Raw genomic sequence first — 18529 nt, forward strand, 5'->3', positions numbered from 1 at the left:
AACCTAGAACGATAACATGACAGCGTGGCGCAGCTGGAGTAGAGCTGTCGAAAACAGCTGAAACGGGGAAATAAAGGCCGATACAAACTAAGGAAACAGATGTAAGTGCGTAAAGGAAGATGGGTAAACGACGTAAAAAGTTTCGACAGTTTATGAGTTCGTCCACAGAGCACTCCGTAACTTAGACGTTGCCATTATGTGAAGCCGTCGGGGACAAAACGTGTGAAAATATACTTTAAAAAAATGTTAATATAAATGTTAACCTGGGAATTGTTACTGAAAACATGTACATTGTATGTTAGCATAATAAGTCGTAAGCACAGAATTATTATTAGAATTTGTTAAATTTTGAAGCAGCCTTTTCCAAGATGAACTAAATGCAGCTACTTTTTAATTTAAAGATCTCTCACTATGGTTGCAATTATGAGATTCCATTTGACAATAAACTCACAATCGATTTATTGAAACATAGTAATCATTTCAGCTACAACAAGTGTCAAGTTTCATCAGCCGCGGCAAGATATACGAAAAATTATCAAGAAATAAGCATCTCAAACTTAGGTACTAAGTAATCACTGGTAAGGTAATAAATATTAGGTATAAATATTGTACTATGTACATGTACAAACCCAATTCCAAAAAGGTTGGGACAGTGATTATGTGGCAATAAAAACAGAAAGCAGTAATTAGTAAATTCTTTTTTCTGTACTAAATAATAAAAAAAAAACACCAATATTTGATGTTTTACATACTCACACACAGACACATTTTCTAAGCATTCTGGGTCATGGGGGGAGCTGGAGCCTATCCCAGAAGTCACTGGGCGAAAGGCAGGAAGCAAATAATACTTAAAAATATATAAAATAATGTCATTGCTCTCTTTATTTCAGTATAATTTTGTTTATATGTATGTATAATGCACACAAAAATATTTTTATGTTCATTGAACATACAGTTTAAATTATAAATTAAACTCAACAACCTTGTCAAAATCTACTTCATTTTTCTATGAACTGAGTTGGCACAACTTTTTATTGAGTTCAAATCATACATATACACATAGAGATGCCATGTTGGGTTCAGCCAGGCACGTCATTGCCATCCATGTATTCATCATTGTCAGCCAGGCATGCCATCATTTTGGGGAGGTCAACATCGCTGCTGAACTGCATTTAGTTCCATTACAGATCTGCAGTAAAAAACAAAAAAGTACTGTCCAAAATTTACACCATTTAGAAAATATGGCAGTTTTGGGTTTAATAGTGATTTAATTTGTTGTATTTTATCATTAATGACACATGTTCTCTAAACTTCTGTCACACAGTGTCATAACTGTTGGTCTTAGACATTATTCCACAACCCACTTACACTACTGCCACACATTGTGACCAAAATGCAATTTGTGCAGTCATGGAATATATCAGTATGTCAGTCCTGTGCCCAAGACCTAGCAACAGTGTTTGCACATCCATAACCATAAAGCTCTCAGTGAGTTTAAAACCAATACAAAACATTCATAAGATGAAAACAGTTTACAGTTCTGTATACAATGTATTGTTACATGACAACAAATGACAACTGAAAGACACAAAAGCCTCCAAACATTGCTCTTAACCAATGTGAAATTAATACAATGTTGCAACATCATTAGAAACATTGTGACAGAGTCATAAAAAACATTGGGTACTAGGTATCCACACTAATTAACTGCCATTTTAGATGGATATTGTTATGACCCTACATTTTATCTAGGGTGCTGTGATATCAGTAACATGTGGCATTAATATGCTGAACTGGTGAAGGAAGGGTTAAAGGAAAGAAGAACAAGCAAAAAGAGTTCCAGAAGCCATTTTAATGAAAAATGAAACAGTAAAAACACAGTTATAATATCTAGTACCACTCTAGAAGAATGTGGACAGCACCATCGAAATAAACAAACAAAACATGCCTGCCTACTCTGAATCAAATAATACTGAGCTACAAAACCATAATTAAACTAAAGCTAACTACTCTACTCTTCCCTGGCCAATAATCAAAACTACAAGGAGCAGTGCCCACCCTCTGAGGGAACTAGACAGAGTAGACGCCTATATGGTGCGAATGTACAGACCTGCCTCTCTTACCTGTTTGAAACCCCAGATGGTACAAATGTTCTAGCATGAAAGCAAACCGAGTTAAGTGTGTTTTCGCAAGACTGACCAAACAAAAACACATCCCCAATACAAGACACAAGGTCCTCTGTAAACAAAGTAGGGAGTGCCCTGGTATGGAGGGTGTAGACTCCACACAGAGTGCCTATGTTCATTTTTTTCACTTGCTTCTCTGGTGTTGAGAAAAGAAAATACAAAACCAAACACAATTCAAATAAGAAGAAAGATTTTAAAAGAAATTCCAAAAAGTAACTGACACTGATTGTCATGCAATACAAAAAATTTCAACAACAACAAAAAAAAAAAACTCACATAAATGGATAAATAACACATAAACCCCTGATTTTTAACTGACCCTCAGACTGAACTGACCCTCAGTAATACAGAAGTATCAAAATCATCTTAACAGTAAAAAGTAGCAAATTTAAAAAGAATGTATAACCATAGCCAAAGAAATGGCTTTAAAACTTAAAGGAAAGATCCTTTAAAACTTAGTATCTAGGACGTTCAATACAGTTGCTTTAGCTTCCCTTATTGTGACGTCCCTTGGTCCCTTTGTCCCTATTGAACCCTGCTTTCTATACTGTACATCAGTAATCAATATATAAGTCCATGAGTAATCAATTTACAGTTTTGTAATTTTAAAATGACTTGAATGTGGAGCTCCCTAATTCAGGGAAATATGCAATAGTTGCCATATACGCTAAAATATACAAATAGGAAATATAAAATAGAAACTGCAGGATTGTAATTGCATTTCATCAGTGGTTCATAAAAAATCAGGCTAAGAGCATCTTCTCATGGGGTATCCTCAAGCATTCCAACACATCTCCTTCGCCAGCTTGTGTGCGCTGATGAAGAAGTCCGGGAACAGATCTTTAAACATGTTGTTGTCTTCAAAAGCTTTTTTGCTGTGCAACAAAGTAACAGACACGTTACATTGTTATAGTTATCAATCAATTATTTATTAACAATAATAATTGTGTTAATGATTAATTTAAAAAAAGAAAAGACAATAATTCCAAAGATGTTAGACTTACTTGTGCACCAGTAAGTTACGCAGATAACGTAGCAGGCCAAGTAAATCATCTGGAAGGTTTTTGTCAGGAGCTTTTATCTGGGGAACTTTGGAAATCTGTAAACAGTATTACAGTGTTACAGGTATGTACTGAACTTCAACATACGTTTGTATCTGTCCCAAAAAAATGCCCATCTGAGAGATGTAGTGTGACTTGAAAGATCAACACACTTGTACATTTATGTGCATTTTCCTTTCAGTTTTTCATATATAGATCATTCTACCGAACTGGTTGGCAGGGTGGTGGGCTACACTCTACTTGATAGGGTGAGGATCTCAATTATCCATGAGCTCAAAGTAGAACCGCTACTCCTCTACTTTGAGAGGAGCCTGTTGAGGTGGTTCGGGCATCTGATCAGGATGCCCCCTGGCCTCCTCTCATAGGAGATTTGTTAGGCACAGTTGACTGAGACAAGACACCAAGGTCGATCTAGGACCCACTGGAGGGATTATAATCTCCAAGTTGGAGGGGCTCGGGATCCCCTAGAATGAGCAGGAGGAAGTTGAGAGGGACAAGGTTTTCTGGTAATTTCTGCTTTCACTATTGCTACCACAACACTAGCTGGATCAAGCAGTTTGAGAAGATAAAAGAATGAATTATTGAATGAATGTTTAAATTTTTTTGCTTTGAATGACTATATCTTAATTATGTTTCTTAAAATGAATGACAGAAAATTCTATTTTCATTTCCATGACAATTATAACACTACCAAAACTTTATCAAAAGTTTCGGTTGTGATCATTTCATTAGCGACAATTTTAACTCATTTTGAGCTGAACTCAAAACCGCTAGCCAGTACATGACTAGCAAACACAGCTTTGATCAGCTGTACACACACAAAATCATAGTATTTTTCAATAAAGCACAAAAAAATGTACTTAATTGCAGAAAGTAAGTGTTTCGGTAGAGAAAATTCTTAATGTTATACACCTACTTCAAAACAATGGGATCTAACTGCTCACCATGTGGCCATGAGGGACTGGGATGCAGTCTCACTTCCTGCTCTAAAACACAGGAGGCTAAAACAAGCCTCCACACATAAAAATATGTGGCTAAAATAAGCTTCTGCCTATAGACTAAAACTCTTAGTGTTTTGCTAGTGACATGAAAACATGGGACAGCATGACTCATGATAAATCTCTTGTGGGCAGCCAGCTAGGTAGGGACACTGAATATTCTTGGCCAGTTCACTCAGAGATAGGAGTGGCCCAAACAGCATTTTACAGGCTTTGAACACTTGCTGGTGTTTCAGAACGACTACTCAAGTAGCTCTTAATATCGTTCTTAAAAACAATTTACATTTCACAATTGACCATCAAGTACAGAAGCAATTTCAGGATATAAATGTTTTAAAATCTTTATCTAGTGAAGTGTTTTCAGAGTCAGTTTAGCTGACTTACTGAAAAGTCATATTCCATTGCTAACTTACTGTTCAAATTCAAATCCATCGCAAGTAAAATAGGCGAACAAAAATCTAGCTCATCTCTAAATATGTTATATTGTAATTTTCTTGCAATTTAACATTTTTAAATAGCTTATTTTGCTTCAGTCTTTACAAAGAAGGGGCTTCACTGCAAAATCATAGGGGGACGTGTGGCTGTGTTCAGCTTTTAGCTAATGTTATCTGGATATGACATGATTTTGAATCATCTATTATTAGTCCACTAAATATAACTAGCCACTAACTCTGTAAATTGCCGGGAATCCACAAACTCCCAAATATAACAAGTAAATACTAGAATATTCAAATTATTTATGCTACCGCTAATAGTATGGCTGCATGATATAGATGTAAATGCAGTGTTGATTTTATCAGTACAGTGTGTCTGACTGCAGATGCCACAAGCATAGACAGTTTTTTTTTTACTCTGTAATTAAAGCAAATAGCAAACAATGCAAAATTACAAAAGCAAATTTCACTTTTGCACAAAGTAAAAAAATAATGAAATACCAATTACTAAACTAAGCTACTTATATCACAACTGCATTGTCAGGCTGTTAGAAAACCAGCTAACAGTCTTAAAAAGCTATTTCTATATAAGCCTACAAAAATAAATGTATATTTAATTCCTTAGAAAACTCTTTATGGTGATGCAGATTTGTTGTGACAGCAGCCATTACTGCTCCATATAGGGCTGGGAATCTCTAGGCACCTCATGATTTGATTCGATTACGATTCAGAGGGCTGCGATGCGATTATAAAACGATTATCGATCTTGATGCATCTTTTTTATTCAGACAGGATTTCTTTTTTCGCACTGTGTGATTTCTTGGTACTTTTAAAGCAAAATATTTGTAATAGTCCATAATGAATTTACTTCCAATATCTTCTATTAATAAATCAAATGGAAGTGATGTGGCAGGTGAACTAGAAGGCTCTCATTCACTGTGCCTGTTTGGAGCACATGAGACGCTGCTGCCACTCATTGGTGATAAAATGCGCAGTTACAGTGAAATAAGATCCTGTGGCAGTGGGTGTCCATGCAGCAGATTACAGCTATTCTACCCGTTTTCTTTAGTGATTTTATAACTTTGGTCTTGGTCTTGCTGTGTCAGTAAAATATCTTCGAGACGGGACGCTGTATCTCGGCTCCAAAGTGTGCAACATAGCGCGAAAGCCCTGATTCTCAACGATGAGAATGGCTGCAAATCCTTGGCAATAAAAGTTGCGATAGAGTTTGTAATTCGCTTAGTTCTTTCCGAGTTGGGTGGAAGCTTTGATATCGCTTGCTCGATGGTCGCGCAGCAAGTACAACTGGACGGAAAATGGGTGCAAACACGGAATATGGTTTTCCCCTTCAGCTCCACGGAAGCCAAAGTGCTTCCATATACTAGCTCAGGGGTCGGCAACCTGCGGCTCTTTTACTGCTGGCTCCACAGCAGAATAATCCTCCTTTGCAGTAAAACAAAGCACTCCTGATCGTTCTAACACAGTTTTAACAATAAATGATCTTAAATGCTGGAGTTAATGTAGCCTATAACCGCTAGTTCACCTAGCTAGTAGCTAACGAAAAGGCAAAGAGAAAGATTTGAGACGAACATCGATAATTTGGAGACGAATAGACGTTTATAATCACTTCAGTTGGTTTCCTGATATGTTTAATCTGAAACAAGAAACTGTTAAACACTGAAAAAACGTGAAGCCGAAGTCAGCTTCTCATTCACCAGCTCCTTGTTTGAATTTTCCTGTTCCACCTTAAATGGTGCAGCAGTTACATTCTGGAGCCTCAGGCACCGTTTAAGGTGGAATGGGAAAATTCGAACGAGAAGCTGGAGAATGAGAAGCAACTTCAGCCTCATAAAAAGTAGAACATTGAGAGACATTTTACAAGAAACTGTTCTACTTTTGTGGAAAGGTTTCTAGCTGGTGATGCAAGAAAAGCAGCTAGAGCAGTAGAAAAGCAGTAGTCTGCGTTTTTGTTTGTATTATATTTTTAGCCTACCCTAGTACATTAGCACATACTGAGACACATGTACAGCCAAGATGGTAAATTGGACTCAAAATGATGTGGCTCCCAAGGTGGTTTGATTTTTGTTGAAAGAACAAAATGACTCTTATTAACATTTGGGTTACCAATCCTGCATTAGCTTTTAATGTAATGTGCCACCATAGACTGTCCAGGTGCTGCACTTTCGCACTTTGCAAAGTTCTGCCTTTTGCGTTCCGTCAACATTACGTTATCAATTAAAATTTAGAAAATCGATTTTTTACATTTGTGAATCGATTCAGAATCGTCCACGTCCGCATCGCGATGCATCTAAGAATCGATTTTTCCCCCCACCCCTAGCTCCATATATTTTATACATAGCTCTGGGTGTGAGAATAGTCAACGAGTTTAAAGTATCTTTACAGGCTAGTGTTCAGGATAGAGTATTGGTAGAGTTTTGCATGTACATGTTTTATAATTGGCTATTAAGTTAAATGATTAAGTCCCTTATTCCATGTGCAGGAGACCAGGGTTCAATCCTCCCTCAAGGAAACATGCTTCTAACTACACTCCTGCTGATGAAATCGCATCACTCTAGCACTATTGCTGTCACAGCCCTTAACGATGTGTTTATCATAGAATCTAATATCACAATGATGATGAGTATACAATTTATCACACAGCCTAATGTATTTGAACATTTGAAATTAATATGTTATCTTCAGAATATCTGTGATAGGCATATCAGAAAATTACACAAAACAAATGGTCAACTTGGATATTACCTTTGCATACACATCATACATGTAATTTCTTTATATTTTGAATGGGGATTCTTAACTCACCTTAGATTTCCATTCAGAAAAGGATCTTCCATCAGTGTATTTAGCCACAGCATTGCAAAGTTTTTCATCTACACTTCTGAATTTCTGAACAGCTTCCTTATCTCCAACTTTCCTCAAAAATGCATCTCTCCTAGTGGAAAACAACCGTAAGTTATCACTTTATGCAAATAATGCAAGGCTATAACCACTCTATGATTTCAGAACGCACCATTCACTATGATATGTCTACAACCACTGACGTGCATATCTTCAGGGCATTATGCAGAATGCTCCTTTAATACATGCAAGTACGTGAAGAAACACTTGTAGATATTTCACTCTGAATGCGCTGAACATGCACATTCACACCTGCTACCCCAAAAAAGGAGATGAAAAGTACAAACCCAATTCCAAAAATGTAAATAAAAACAGACAACAATGACTTGCAAATTCTTTCTGCTCAACTGAAAATAGTTATTTAATGGTTCAACTTGAAAGAAAATCTTATCAGACCACAGTACTTTTCCACTATGCATCAGTCTATCTCAAATGAGCTTTAGCCCAGAGAAGTTGGCAGCGTTTCTGGATGTTGTTGATAAACGGCTTCCACTTTCCGTAGTAGAGTCTTAATCTGCATTTGTAATAGCAGCAACAAACTGTATATACTGACAAGTATTCTTGAGCTCATGTGGTCATATTCATTACAGAAGCATGTCGGTTTTTAATGCAGTGCCATCTGAGGGATTGAAGGTCATGGCCTTGCGGTTTATGCACCTATCTTTGAATTCTCTGAATCTTTGAATAATTTTATGGACTGTAGATGTTGCAATTATGCTTTGAGAAATGTTTTTGGAACTGTTGGACTTTTCACTCACACAGTTTTTTTGCAAAGTGCCGACTAAGCCTTTTGTGAAAGCTCCTTTTATACTCAATCACCTGTTACCTATTCATCTGTTTAACTGTGAAACGTGAAAACAGGTGTTTTGGATCATACCACAAACTTCCCAGTTGTCCCTGTCCCAACTTTTTTGGAATTGGGTTTGTAGAAAATGAAATATAAACAGAAGTAATGACAAATGCAGTAGTAATTGATCGCTGTAGAGGGGAAGGATGAGGTGATAGAGCTGTAGTTTACTGTATGGGTCCTGAAGTCTAAAGTATGCAGTAAGGAGAAGCTCACCTTCTGCTGATTCAAGCCTCTGGTCCCAGATAGAAAAGCAAGACGGAGAGTGTGAAAGTCAAATATCAGAACCAGAGACAGAGAGAGTCTTGCAGAGGAAACTGAAGATCAGAATCAAAAGCAGAGGACAGAGTCAGGCTGACAGTCCAGCAGCCCAGGATGCATTGAAAGTCACTTGAAAGGCCAGAGGTAAGCTTTTCTTTTGTTCTTACCTTTCATCATCCCAGAAATAAGGATGCTCTACAGCCTCTTCAATCTTCAGCCTCTTTTCTGGATCTTTTGGAAGCATCCCCTCAATCAGATCTTTGGCTTCCACATCCTTTTCAATCGTCTCGTGAAGAGAGTATTCCCCTTTTGCAATACTTGCCATTCGAAAAGCATGTTTGCCAAAGGGATGATGCCCATCCGAAAGAATGTAATGCAATAACATTCCTGCCACCTGCAAACACAAACACGCATCACATATCACTGTTAGAACAAAGAATGAAACGAAGCTGTATTCCCATTCCATTTAACAAGCTCTTAATGCTTCATTATGGGTTTATATTTCTATTTGAATCACAAGTTATATCTGTTTTTTTTTATGTCAACTTTAATGATCAGAGTGCATTTCTACACGAAATGCCCTCATTTTAATGGTAAACATTTCACAAACTCTGTTCCACTAAATCTACTTAAACAAGCATTAATTATGCTCTCTTTGAAATTAAGCTGCTGACTGTATCCACGATACACTCCTTATTGTGACTTAATTTATCATCACAATGCAGCCCTAGTAAATACTATGAAATTAATGTGCCAGTAACAAAGTTATGAGAGTGGGGAACTCAATATGTTGTCTTGCAGTTTAACACGTGTTCACATTACATAAAGTTGTAATGTAATGACAGGTGCAAACCTGTATGTCAGTTTCCTTGTTATATCTGCACTTCTCTTCATCCTCATTTTCCAGTATCTCTGCTGCCTCCCAGCCTTCAGTACCCGCTCTTGAGGTGCACCTGGTGCTTTCACCTCCGTCTAGTCTACGACTTATGCCAAAGTCAGCCAGCCTCGCTTTACCTTCCACATCTGTCAAACAGTTTGAAGGTTAATTAGGTTTACATACAGTCTGTAACACTATCACAGGCCTGTGGCACATATGAAAATACAGAAATTATAAGTAATACCTATCAGAACATTTTGGGGTTTTATATCTCTGTGAATCCCACCAGCATCATGGACAACCTGTAACCCAAGAAGCACTTCCCTTGCCAATTTCTTTAAAACTTTCATTTTGTCCTCTTCTCCTTTTTCTTTTCCAAGTTTTTTCCTGTATTCTTCCAAATCACATTCACAAAGCTGGAGAGCAAGGTAATTAAAATCTTCGTCTTCAACAAAATCCACATATCTGACTATGTAGACGCTCTCAAGGAGACGCAGATGTGATATCTCATTTTTCAGTTGTTCATTGTTGGCTTTGACCATTCGTTTGATGGCTACCTCAGTACCATCTGCTTTTATTCCAAGGTATACTATGGTACCATCAGCTCCTGTTCCGATTTTGTATTTGTTGTTCTTTGTGCACAGCAACAGTTTCCCATTTCCCACGCTCCGCCGATCAGAATCCTTAAGGAGATCCGTTAAATATTTCTGCCATCTCTTGCTGGATTTATGCCATTTTGTTTCAAGGTTCTGGGGTCCCTCCCCCTCCACACTTGCTCTTGTTTCCCTAGATTCCTGTCTGTTATGTGACGTCTCTGTTGGTAATGTTGGAGATAAAAATTAGAATCAGAAGTGTAAGGACAGCACCACATAATCAAGTTATTATTATACTAAATCTAACCTCCATTTCTGAATGTTCTCTCCAGCTCTTCAATAAGGAAAGGATTCTCTTTCATCAGTGCATGGTAAAAGGCAGTTTTTGCTGTACGTCCTCCAGAGTCCAAAAACCTATAGAGTGCTCTCATTTGTGCCTGGGAGGTCTTTTCTGTGTGAATCTCTGAATATGCCTCATAACTCAATATTCTCTTTGACAGCAGCACATCAGCCAGCGGCATTACTAAAGAAACACGCTGGATAAGCTCTGCTCTTTCATGGTCCACAAAAAGAGAATCTGAGGAGATGACATCATAAATATCAGTCACAGTTTATAACAGTTTATAAGATTAGAAGAGGCTCACCACAAGACAATTAACCATCAATTAGTATTTTATTTTATATAAATCAATTTTTAGTCATTGATCAATTGGTTATTATTTATTAGACAATTTGTCATTAGCCAATAAATATTTCCATTCTTTGTCTCTTTGCTGATTACATTCAAAACAGACAGCGTATTTACATGCACTTAATAAACCGAGTCAGATTTCTGCACTTATCTGATTATTCAAATAGTCATGTAAACAGCAGACTCTAAGATCACAGTAAGGTCTAGAAATCCGATAAAAAGAGCTGGATTTTAGCTCAGTAATCAGATTTCTCAGTGCATGTAAACTCTGACTCTGATTTCTTTTGGATTTCTTAGTCTGCACATGTGTGAAAACAGACGGCGGTACCGGAATTGAGAGATGCAGTGAGATGGCAGCAAAACTTTTGGAGTGACGCTGAAATCAACTACAAGCTTGATGAAATTAAGGATTTATACATTCTTCACCTTCTAGATGATGTATGTTTATATTTTCAAGTGAACTGTGTTTTAAAAAAGATGCGGCATGAAGTTTGAGTTTTACATCACGTTAGTCATGTTTACGTCACTCTTCTTCTGTGAGTTTATTGGCTGGTTGCAAAGCGGAAATCTGATCACTGTCTGTCTCATGGAGTTTCCCCATTATCTGATTACTCAAGTGCATGTAAACATGTTGATCGGACTACTGACAAAATCTGATTTTCTGCAGTTATCAGATTATTAAGTGCATGTAAACGCACTCAGTGTTGTGTGCAGTTACTCTAGGTTCGTGCATAGTCTACTTATGAATAGCTTACTTACAATCAATTTCCATCTTTTGTGTTAAGATTCTGCAAAAAAAAAAGAGAAATAAACTCAGACAGCATGCAATTTTAAACATTTTGAAGGCCATAACGTAAACGTTATGTTTAAGCCTGCACTGCGTGTTTGTGAAATGCTACAGGCCACACAGATTTTTACTTTTTACTTCATAATTCTATTCAATTTGTTCAGATGTAAGCAGAGTGGCTTCATGTGAAATGGTACATTGCAGATTTTCTTTACAGTGATGGTGACAGGAATGGTATGAAAAATAGCCATTTTATTTACTATACAAAATGATCAGTGAACCTGCATGTGTTCTTGGTTTTTATGTGTAAAGCTGGAAGTGGAAGAAGTGGTAAATCTGAAGAAAAATAAATCATCAGAGTACCTTTAATACATTAATGCATTTTTAAAAGTACATTTTAGGTTAAAAACCTCACCTTAAAACTATCATAAAACAGTGTCTCAGGTACCAGGCAACATGCTCATGAATATTTTGTGTAGTAACTTTCTGTGAGATAGCGAGTACAGAGGCATTAAACTCTCTGGACGTCTGGTTCCTATCGCTACCACTGTAAATAATTCTGACAATTTAAGTTTCTCTAGAATGGAGCATTTCACACTAAAAGCCCTGAATCACTCTGTTAACATCTCAGCCATTGAATTATGCAGGTATTTTGTAAAATCAGCGGAATTACTCTTTAACTAATCACAGTGGCAGAAGGAAAATGAATCTACTGAATCAGATCGTTTGAAAGAGTCAGTTCAGTAAACCAACTCGAGCTGATGTCAACACAGTGATCACATTCACCATCTTATTAACTCAACAGGGAAGACCTAAAACTGACTACTTGTAAAAACATCAGGGTGTTAAATCCACTACCGGAGTCACATTCAACAACAGTTCATCACTTTAATAACATTTTACAAAATAATGAGCTCAACTACCAGATGTTTAAGCAGGAAAGCGGAGTGCAGTACAGCTTCATCACCGTCTGACAGAAACGCTCAGTGGATCCGCTGAGTGGAACAGAATCGCGGAACAAGAAATGAAAGTGAAAGTTCAGAGATTCAGCTTGGCTCAGTCTTCAGCGAGGACCTCCTTCAGCTCTGTCTCTCTGTCGCTGTTCAAACTTCACCTCAGCTCTTCATTTAACTCTTAATCGAGCTTTAACTCGAGTTTAAAATATTGGAGCAAAAGGACTGGAGTTCATTTTTGCTTTTGCTGGCATCTACGACTTATCAAATTCAACCCAACGTCATCAAACACACACAAACCCACAGCGTGGCTCATAAAATCATTACTTTTACCTTAAAGCACAGAGGCTCGGGGAGGTTAGTCTCTATAGTGTCCAGAAACGGGCAGAAACCGGAGCGGAACTGTCGACAACGGCTGAAACCAAGAACGTGTAATTGCAGCCCGGAGGAGAAGGGGAATGCTGTAGACCGGAGCCCTAAAGGGGAGGTAACTGGGGGCGGGAGTCTGTCAATCATTTTTAGCATCAACCAATTAAATAACTACTCTTGGCCGTCAATCACATTTTGCCTTGGCCAACCGCAGAATAGAACGAACTGTCCGTCATTTTTTGCATTAGCCAATCTAAGGGTCTGTCTGCAGACCTGCACTCTCAGCCTGACCTGCACCGCCAGCCTGTTAACGGCATCAGCGCTGCTCTGACACCACAGAGTTTCTGTTGGTTTTATGAGGGAAAAACAGCGAATCACGAACTGCTGGGCAACAAGAGCTACAGTGAACGTATATTAACGTTCTCATAGTGATAATAAGGTAATTAAATATGGAAACTTTCGAAATAAAGCCACGACGATAAAACATAATGTCGGGTTTATTCGCAGAAACACAAATGGAAACTGATGAAAGCCTGGCTGAAGACGATCAGAACCGTTAGGAATAAAACCTGATGGTTTTGCTTCCTAATGGGAATTGGCTTGATGCCGTTAGAGACCATTAGGAAACGCCCACTTGCAAGTACATGTATCTGCAGCCCGGAGAACCAGTGGGCGTAAGGAATGGGCGGAGACACTGTCAATCATTTCTTGTATCGACCAATCATATAACAGAGGTGGACTGTCAATCAAAACTTGCACTGGCCAATCACAAGTGGGAATTACCTGTCTCTCATTTTATGCATCAGCCAATGGTTTGAAGGAAAGTGCAAAAAAGCGTTCCATACTGTTCAGGCACGCGGAAGTGGGAAGATAGTTTAAAGCTTTGAAGTTGCCTTAAATATCACCTAATTTCTTATTTCAGATCAAGACATTATTATAAGTATTGTTTCACTTATATGCTTATGTGTACATGCTTAGGTCTCTTTGGCAGGTAAAGCAGGACGGAGTTCATGCAAACACTGACCATCACACATAAAAGCATCAGTGAACTGATAGAACATATTCTTCCTGACTTTGTGGGTAAATACATGAACACAATATAGAAATATGTGCTCATATGCAGTTCTGACTGGCGTGTCTTTTTCTGAGTTTATTCAAACACTGATTCCACCTCAACTTTGCTTGTTCGCAAAAAGTGATTTCATAGCCACTTGGTTCCTAATGCAACTGTTTGCCTTCAGTGTTTTGTGCTTATGATGATTTTAGGTCTCGGGTCTGCAGCATTCTCCTTCTCACAACATCCAGATTACACGGCAACGTTTGGCTGCTTCTGCTTAGCGATTTCATCACTTAATCCATTTTCCGTCCAGAACACGGCTGGAGAACTACATTAATTTACCTACCAGTTAAAAAAAGTCATAGAACCCATTAAAAGTGTCTGTCGGTTCCTGGTGGTTTTCAGTAGTCTAATGGTGTTCTGGGTTGATATCACAGGGATTCAGATCATTTAATCAGCTGTTCTGGGACTGATTCCATATATAGTTGTTCGTTTCCTAATGGTCTCTAACGGCATCAAGCCAATTCCCATTAGGAAGCAAAACCATCAGGTTTTATTCCTAACGGTTCTGATCGTCTTCAGCCTGGCTTTCATCAGTTTCAGTAGTGTGTTTGTGTTTCTGCGAATAAACCCGACATTATGTTTTATCGTCGTGGCTTTATTTCGAAAGTTTCCATATTTAATTACCTTATTATCACTATGAGAACGTTAATATACGTTCACTGTAGCTTTTGTTGCCCAGCAGTTCGTGATTCGCTGTTTTTCCCTCATAAAACCAACAGAAACTCTGTGGTGTCAGAGCAGCGCTGATGCCGTTAACAGGCTGGCGGTGCAGGTCAGGCTGAGAGTGCAGGTCTGCAGACAGACCCTTAGATTGGCTAATGCAAAAAATGACGGACAGTTCGTTCTATTCTGCGGTTGGCCAAGGCAAAATGTGATTGACGGCCAAGAGTAGTTATTTAATTGGTTGATGCTAAAAATGATTGACAGACTCCCGCCCCCAGTTACCTCCCCTTTAGGGCTCCGGTCTACAGCATTCCCCTTCTCAGCGGCCGCCATTGAGCAGCCACAGCGCGGCCACTTTTATTAGCGGCCGCCACTGAGCGGCCACAGCGCGGCCACTTTTATTAGCGGCCGCCACTGAGCGGCCACAGCCCGGCCACTTTTATTAGCGGCCGCCACTGAGCGGTCACATCGCGGTCTGTCACATCATCTGCCCAGTTAGGGTGAGAAACTACACGAGCCACCACTATCTAAAGGGATTTGCCACGGGCTGTGCATTTGTGGTGCTTATTGTTCAGGGGTTTTAGGAGATACGCAATTACTGTAAGACCACATTCCTTAATATGTTATATGGCACAAGCACTGTAGGCTATTTGTTTTTTTAACTAAGAAAATAAAAAAGTCTAAGTAAATAGTAACCCATCACAGACGACTTTATCTAGCCTAACTAAAATGCTGTGTAGTTGTGTTAGCTGTGTTTTTTGGTTTTATACAGAGAATATTTAGCAATGTGGTATTTTAATTTTACTTCATCATTTTGTCCCATTTTTTCCTTTTTTCCATCGTGTTTCATTTAATCCATCAGGGAATTACTCAGCAGTATATTATTTTTTATTTCAGGTTTGTTCTGTGCTGTTCACAGAACTGCTTCACCACCTGAGAAGTTCAGTAGTTTTGTCAGAAAGTCAGAAGCCTCACTCTCACATGGATACTGCTTGATTCTGCTTGAACTTTTACAATTAGAATGAAGCTAGAGCTTTAAAGGCATGAAAAAATTACAGTAACTTTGAAAAGAAATTTTTAATTTGCATAAAATGTATTTAGTAAATGATGAACAAATAAATCCAAAGAAAATAACAAGAATAAGTAAAAAAATAGATGAGTAAAACAAATAAAATGCCTTAATATCTAAAGGCCAAAATAAACACTTTACAACCTACACAGTGCCAAAACTAGACATCAGGATTGTTGGTCCTTGATTTTGATTAGGTTAAAAAAATGAAAAAAGGGAAATTAAAGAAAGGTTGAATGTTACTCTAAATATACTTTTGTCACAAAGGCCATTTCTGCTAGGAATCTATGGAAGCCCTCCATCTTCTTTAGGATCCAGATGGTTATCTTTGAATGGCAAAGAAGAAAAAAGTCTGGTCACTCACTGTCTGCTGAACAATAATATAACAAACAATTTTAAAGTTTTCCATTGTTACAAAATGTATATTTTGTCATTTTTTAATAATTAATTTTGAATTGCATCTTATTTGACCTCAGGTGTCAGAACCTCCAGAACATAAGCAGTGCTGTTACTTTGTAGATTCGTTCAATGATGGCTTCTGTCTGTTGAATGGAAAATTTTTACCAACAATAACTGAGTTACTTGTGAATATTCCTACATCAAACATCATGAAATATTGCCCAGTGAAAAGAAGTTGTTTTTACCTAAACTTTTGTATTTACCTGTTTTTCATCAACAATAGAAATCCGTAGGGCTAGCTGGCTCTTCAGTCGAGGGCGAAGGTGGGATGTACATGCAGATACATCCTGTTAGATTTTACTGCCCGTGTTATGAGATCTTCATGTATTTTCTAAAAATATATAAATAAATAAAAAAGTAGCAATCAACTAGGAAAGTGTAGCAGTAGTCAAACAAAAACAATGGTAAACAATGTGTGATGTGCAGTATGTAATGAACTAAACAGTTGCCAGGCAAAAGTGAAAATATGTTTTTAAAGCATACTGACTAGCACATTATATTGTAGAAGAATTTTGCAAATGCGTTACAACAATATGAACGCAAGTTATTAAAATTCTGCTGATCTACAGTAATCTAAAAAAATCTAAATTACCTTAATTTCTTCATCCTCAGTCTTGTTGTTGACCAAAATCCCCTTCCTTAGGAGTGACATTGTACTGTAAAAGAGAATACTGTATTACACAACATAGTTCTTGTTTTATGATGAAATTTGTTTTAGTACAGTATATTTTGTACCTTTCATAAGGGTATGGCTGTTTAATGTTGCATCCACAGCTGAATGGCATGTCTTTGGTGACTGTGGCAGGAATGATGCCAGCACATTCAGTGTGCAGCCATCTGTTGCAGATGTCGCACTGGATCCAATGGCGGCCGCTGATAAAAGTGGCCGCGCTGTGGCCACTCAGTGGCTGCTTCCTGCGGCCACAAGAGCGTCCACTTCCGCCCGTCACCCGGCACACAGAGATCCAACTCCTACTGGCAGCCCGGACAACCAGGGGGCGTAATGAATACGCGGAGGCACTGTCAATCGTTTCTTGCATCAACTAATCATATAACAGATTAACTGTCAATCAAAATCGCATTGGCCAATCACAAGTGTGAATTATCTGTCTCTCATTTTGTGCATCAGCCAATGGTTTGAAGGAAAGTGCAACAAAAGGCGTTACATGCTGTTCAGGCACACTGAAGTGGGAAGACAGTATAAAGCTTTGAAGTCACCTTTAGAACTATTGAAGTATTTCTGTTTTGGGCGATTTTTTACTACAACTTTAATTACAAATCAAAGTCAAATATCTTAGTTTTTACTCCACTACATTACGTGAAATCTGTTGTTCCTTTAATCCTTATGTGTGCATGTGTACATGCTTATACACTGATCAGGCATAACGTTATGACCACCTCCTTGTTTCTACGCTCATTGTCCATTTTATCAGCTCCACTTACTATATAGGTGCACTTTGTAGTTCTACAATTACTATAGTCCATCTGTCTCTCTTCTTCAGTGGTTAGGACCCCCATGGACCCTCACAGAGCAGGTACTATTTGGGTGATGGATCATTCTCAGCACTGCAGTAACACTGACGTGGTGGTGCTGTGTTAGTGTGTGTTGTGCTGGTACAAGTGGATCAGACACAGCACTGCTGCTGGAGTGTCCACTCACTGTCCACTCTATTAGACACTCCTACCTTGTCAGTCCACCTTGTAGATGTAAAGTCAGAGACAATAGCTCATCTGCTGCACAGTTTGTGTTGGTCATCCTCTAGTCCTTCATCAGTGGTCACAGGACGCTGTTGGCTGATCCACTCATACCAGCACAACACACGCTAACACACCACCACCACGTCAGTGTTACTGCAGTGTTGAGAATGATCCACCACCCAAATAGTACCTGCTCTGTGAGCGTCCATGGGGGTCCTAACCGCTGAAGAACATGGTGAAAGGGGGCTAAGAAAGTATGCAGAGAAACAGATGGACTACAGTCTGTAATTGGAGAACTACAAAGTGCACCTGCAGTTATGTGCAAAATAATAGCAGTCTAACATCACTAATGTGTTTAATTACTGATTTTGGCAGAAAAGATAATACAACATGGGGAAAAATTCATGTCTAGGTGTAGCCGAGCAATGGGCAGCCAACAGAATCAACAGTCATGACATGCACGCTGCTAATTGGGTGTAATTGACTCATTTAATGAAAGGGGTGTGTTCAAATTAATAGCAGTGTGGAGTTCAATTAGTGAGGT

At 38.4% G+C, this 18529-nt stretch overlaps 1 protein-coding gene across 3 annotated transcripts; it reads right to left on the minus strand.

Moving 5' to 3' along the window:
* Positions 1-981: 981 nt before the first annotated feature.
* LOC118821613 (serine/threonine-protein kinase/endoribonuclease ire-1-like) lies at positions 982-13075 on the minus strand. Of its 3 annotated transcripts, XM_036590313.1 has the most exons (10): positions 12941-13075; positions 12578-12649; positions 11627-11655; positions 10484-10753; positions 9828-10397; positions 9560-9729; positions 8874-9100; positions 7503-7632; positions 3191-3285; positions 982-3061 (listed from the first exon to the last, which is right to left on the minus strand). In XM_036590313.1, the coding sequence occupies exons 3-10, from the start codon at positions 11637-11639 to the stop codon at positions 2962-2964; spliced, it is 1575 nt and encodes a 524-aa protein (XP_036446206.1). In that variant the 5' UTR covers positions 11640-11655; positions 12578-12649; positions 12941-13075; the 3' UTR covers positions 982-2961. The 3 variants fall into 3 exon arrangements, 2 of the variants coding, with proteins under 2 accessions (XP_036446206.1, XP_036446205.1); XM_036590312.1 differs by lacking the exon at positions 12578-12649; XR_005008351.1 differs by lacking the exons at positions 982-3061; positions 3191-3285; positions 12578-12649 and adding an exon at positions 8662-8762 and having other exon boundaries at positions 7529-7632.
* Between the last annotated feature and the right edge of the window lie 5454 nt (positions 13076-18529).

This window comes from Colossoma macropomum, unplaced genomic scaffold, assembly GCF_904425465.1.
Source record: "Colossoma macropomum unplaced genomic scaffold, Colossoma_macropomum, whole genome shotgun sequence".
NCBI lineage: Eukaryota > Metazoa > Chordata > Actinopteri > Characiformes > Serrasalmidae > Colossoma > Colossoma macropomum.

Excerpts from the sequence above, each read along its gene's own strand:
- LOC118821613 (XM_036590312.1), bottom strand. Across the intron at positions 10,398-10,483 it reads GAGAACATTCAGAAATGGAG|AGACGTCACATAACAGACAG; the intron begins GTTAGATTTAGT and ends CATTACCAACAG. Across the intron at positions 3,286-7,502 it reads TTTCTGAATGGAAATCTAAG|ATTTCCAAAGTTCCCCAGAT; the intron begins GTGAGTTAAGAA and ends TACTGTTTACAG.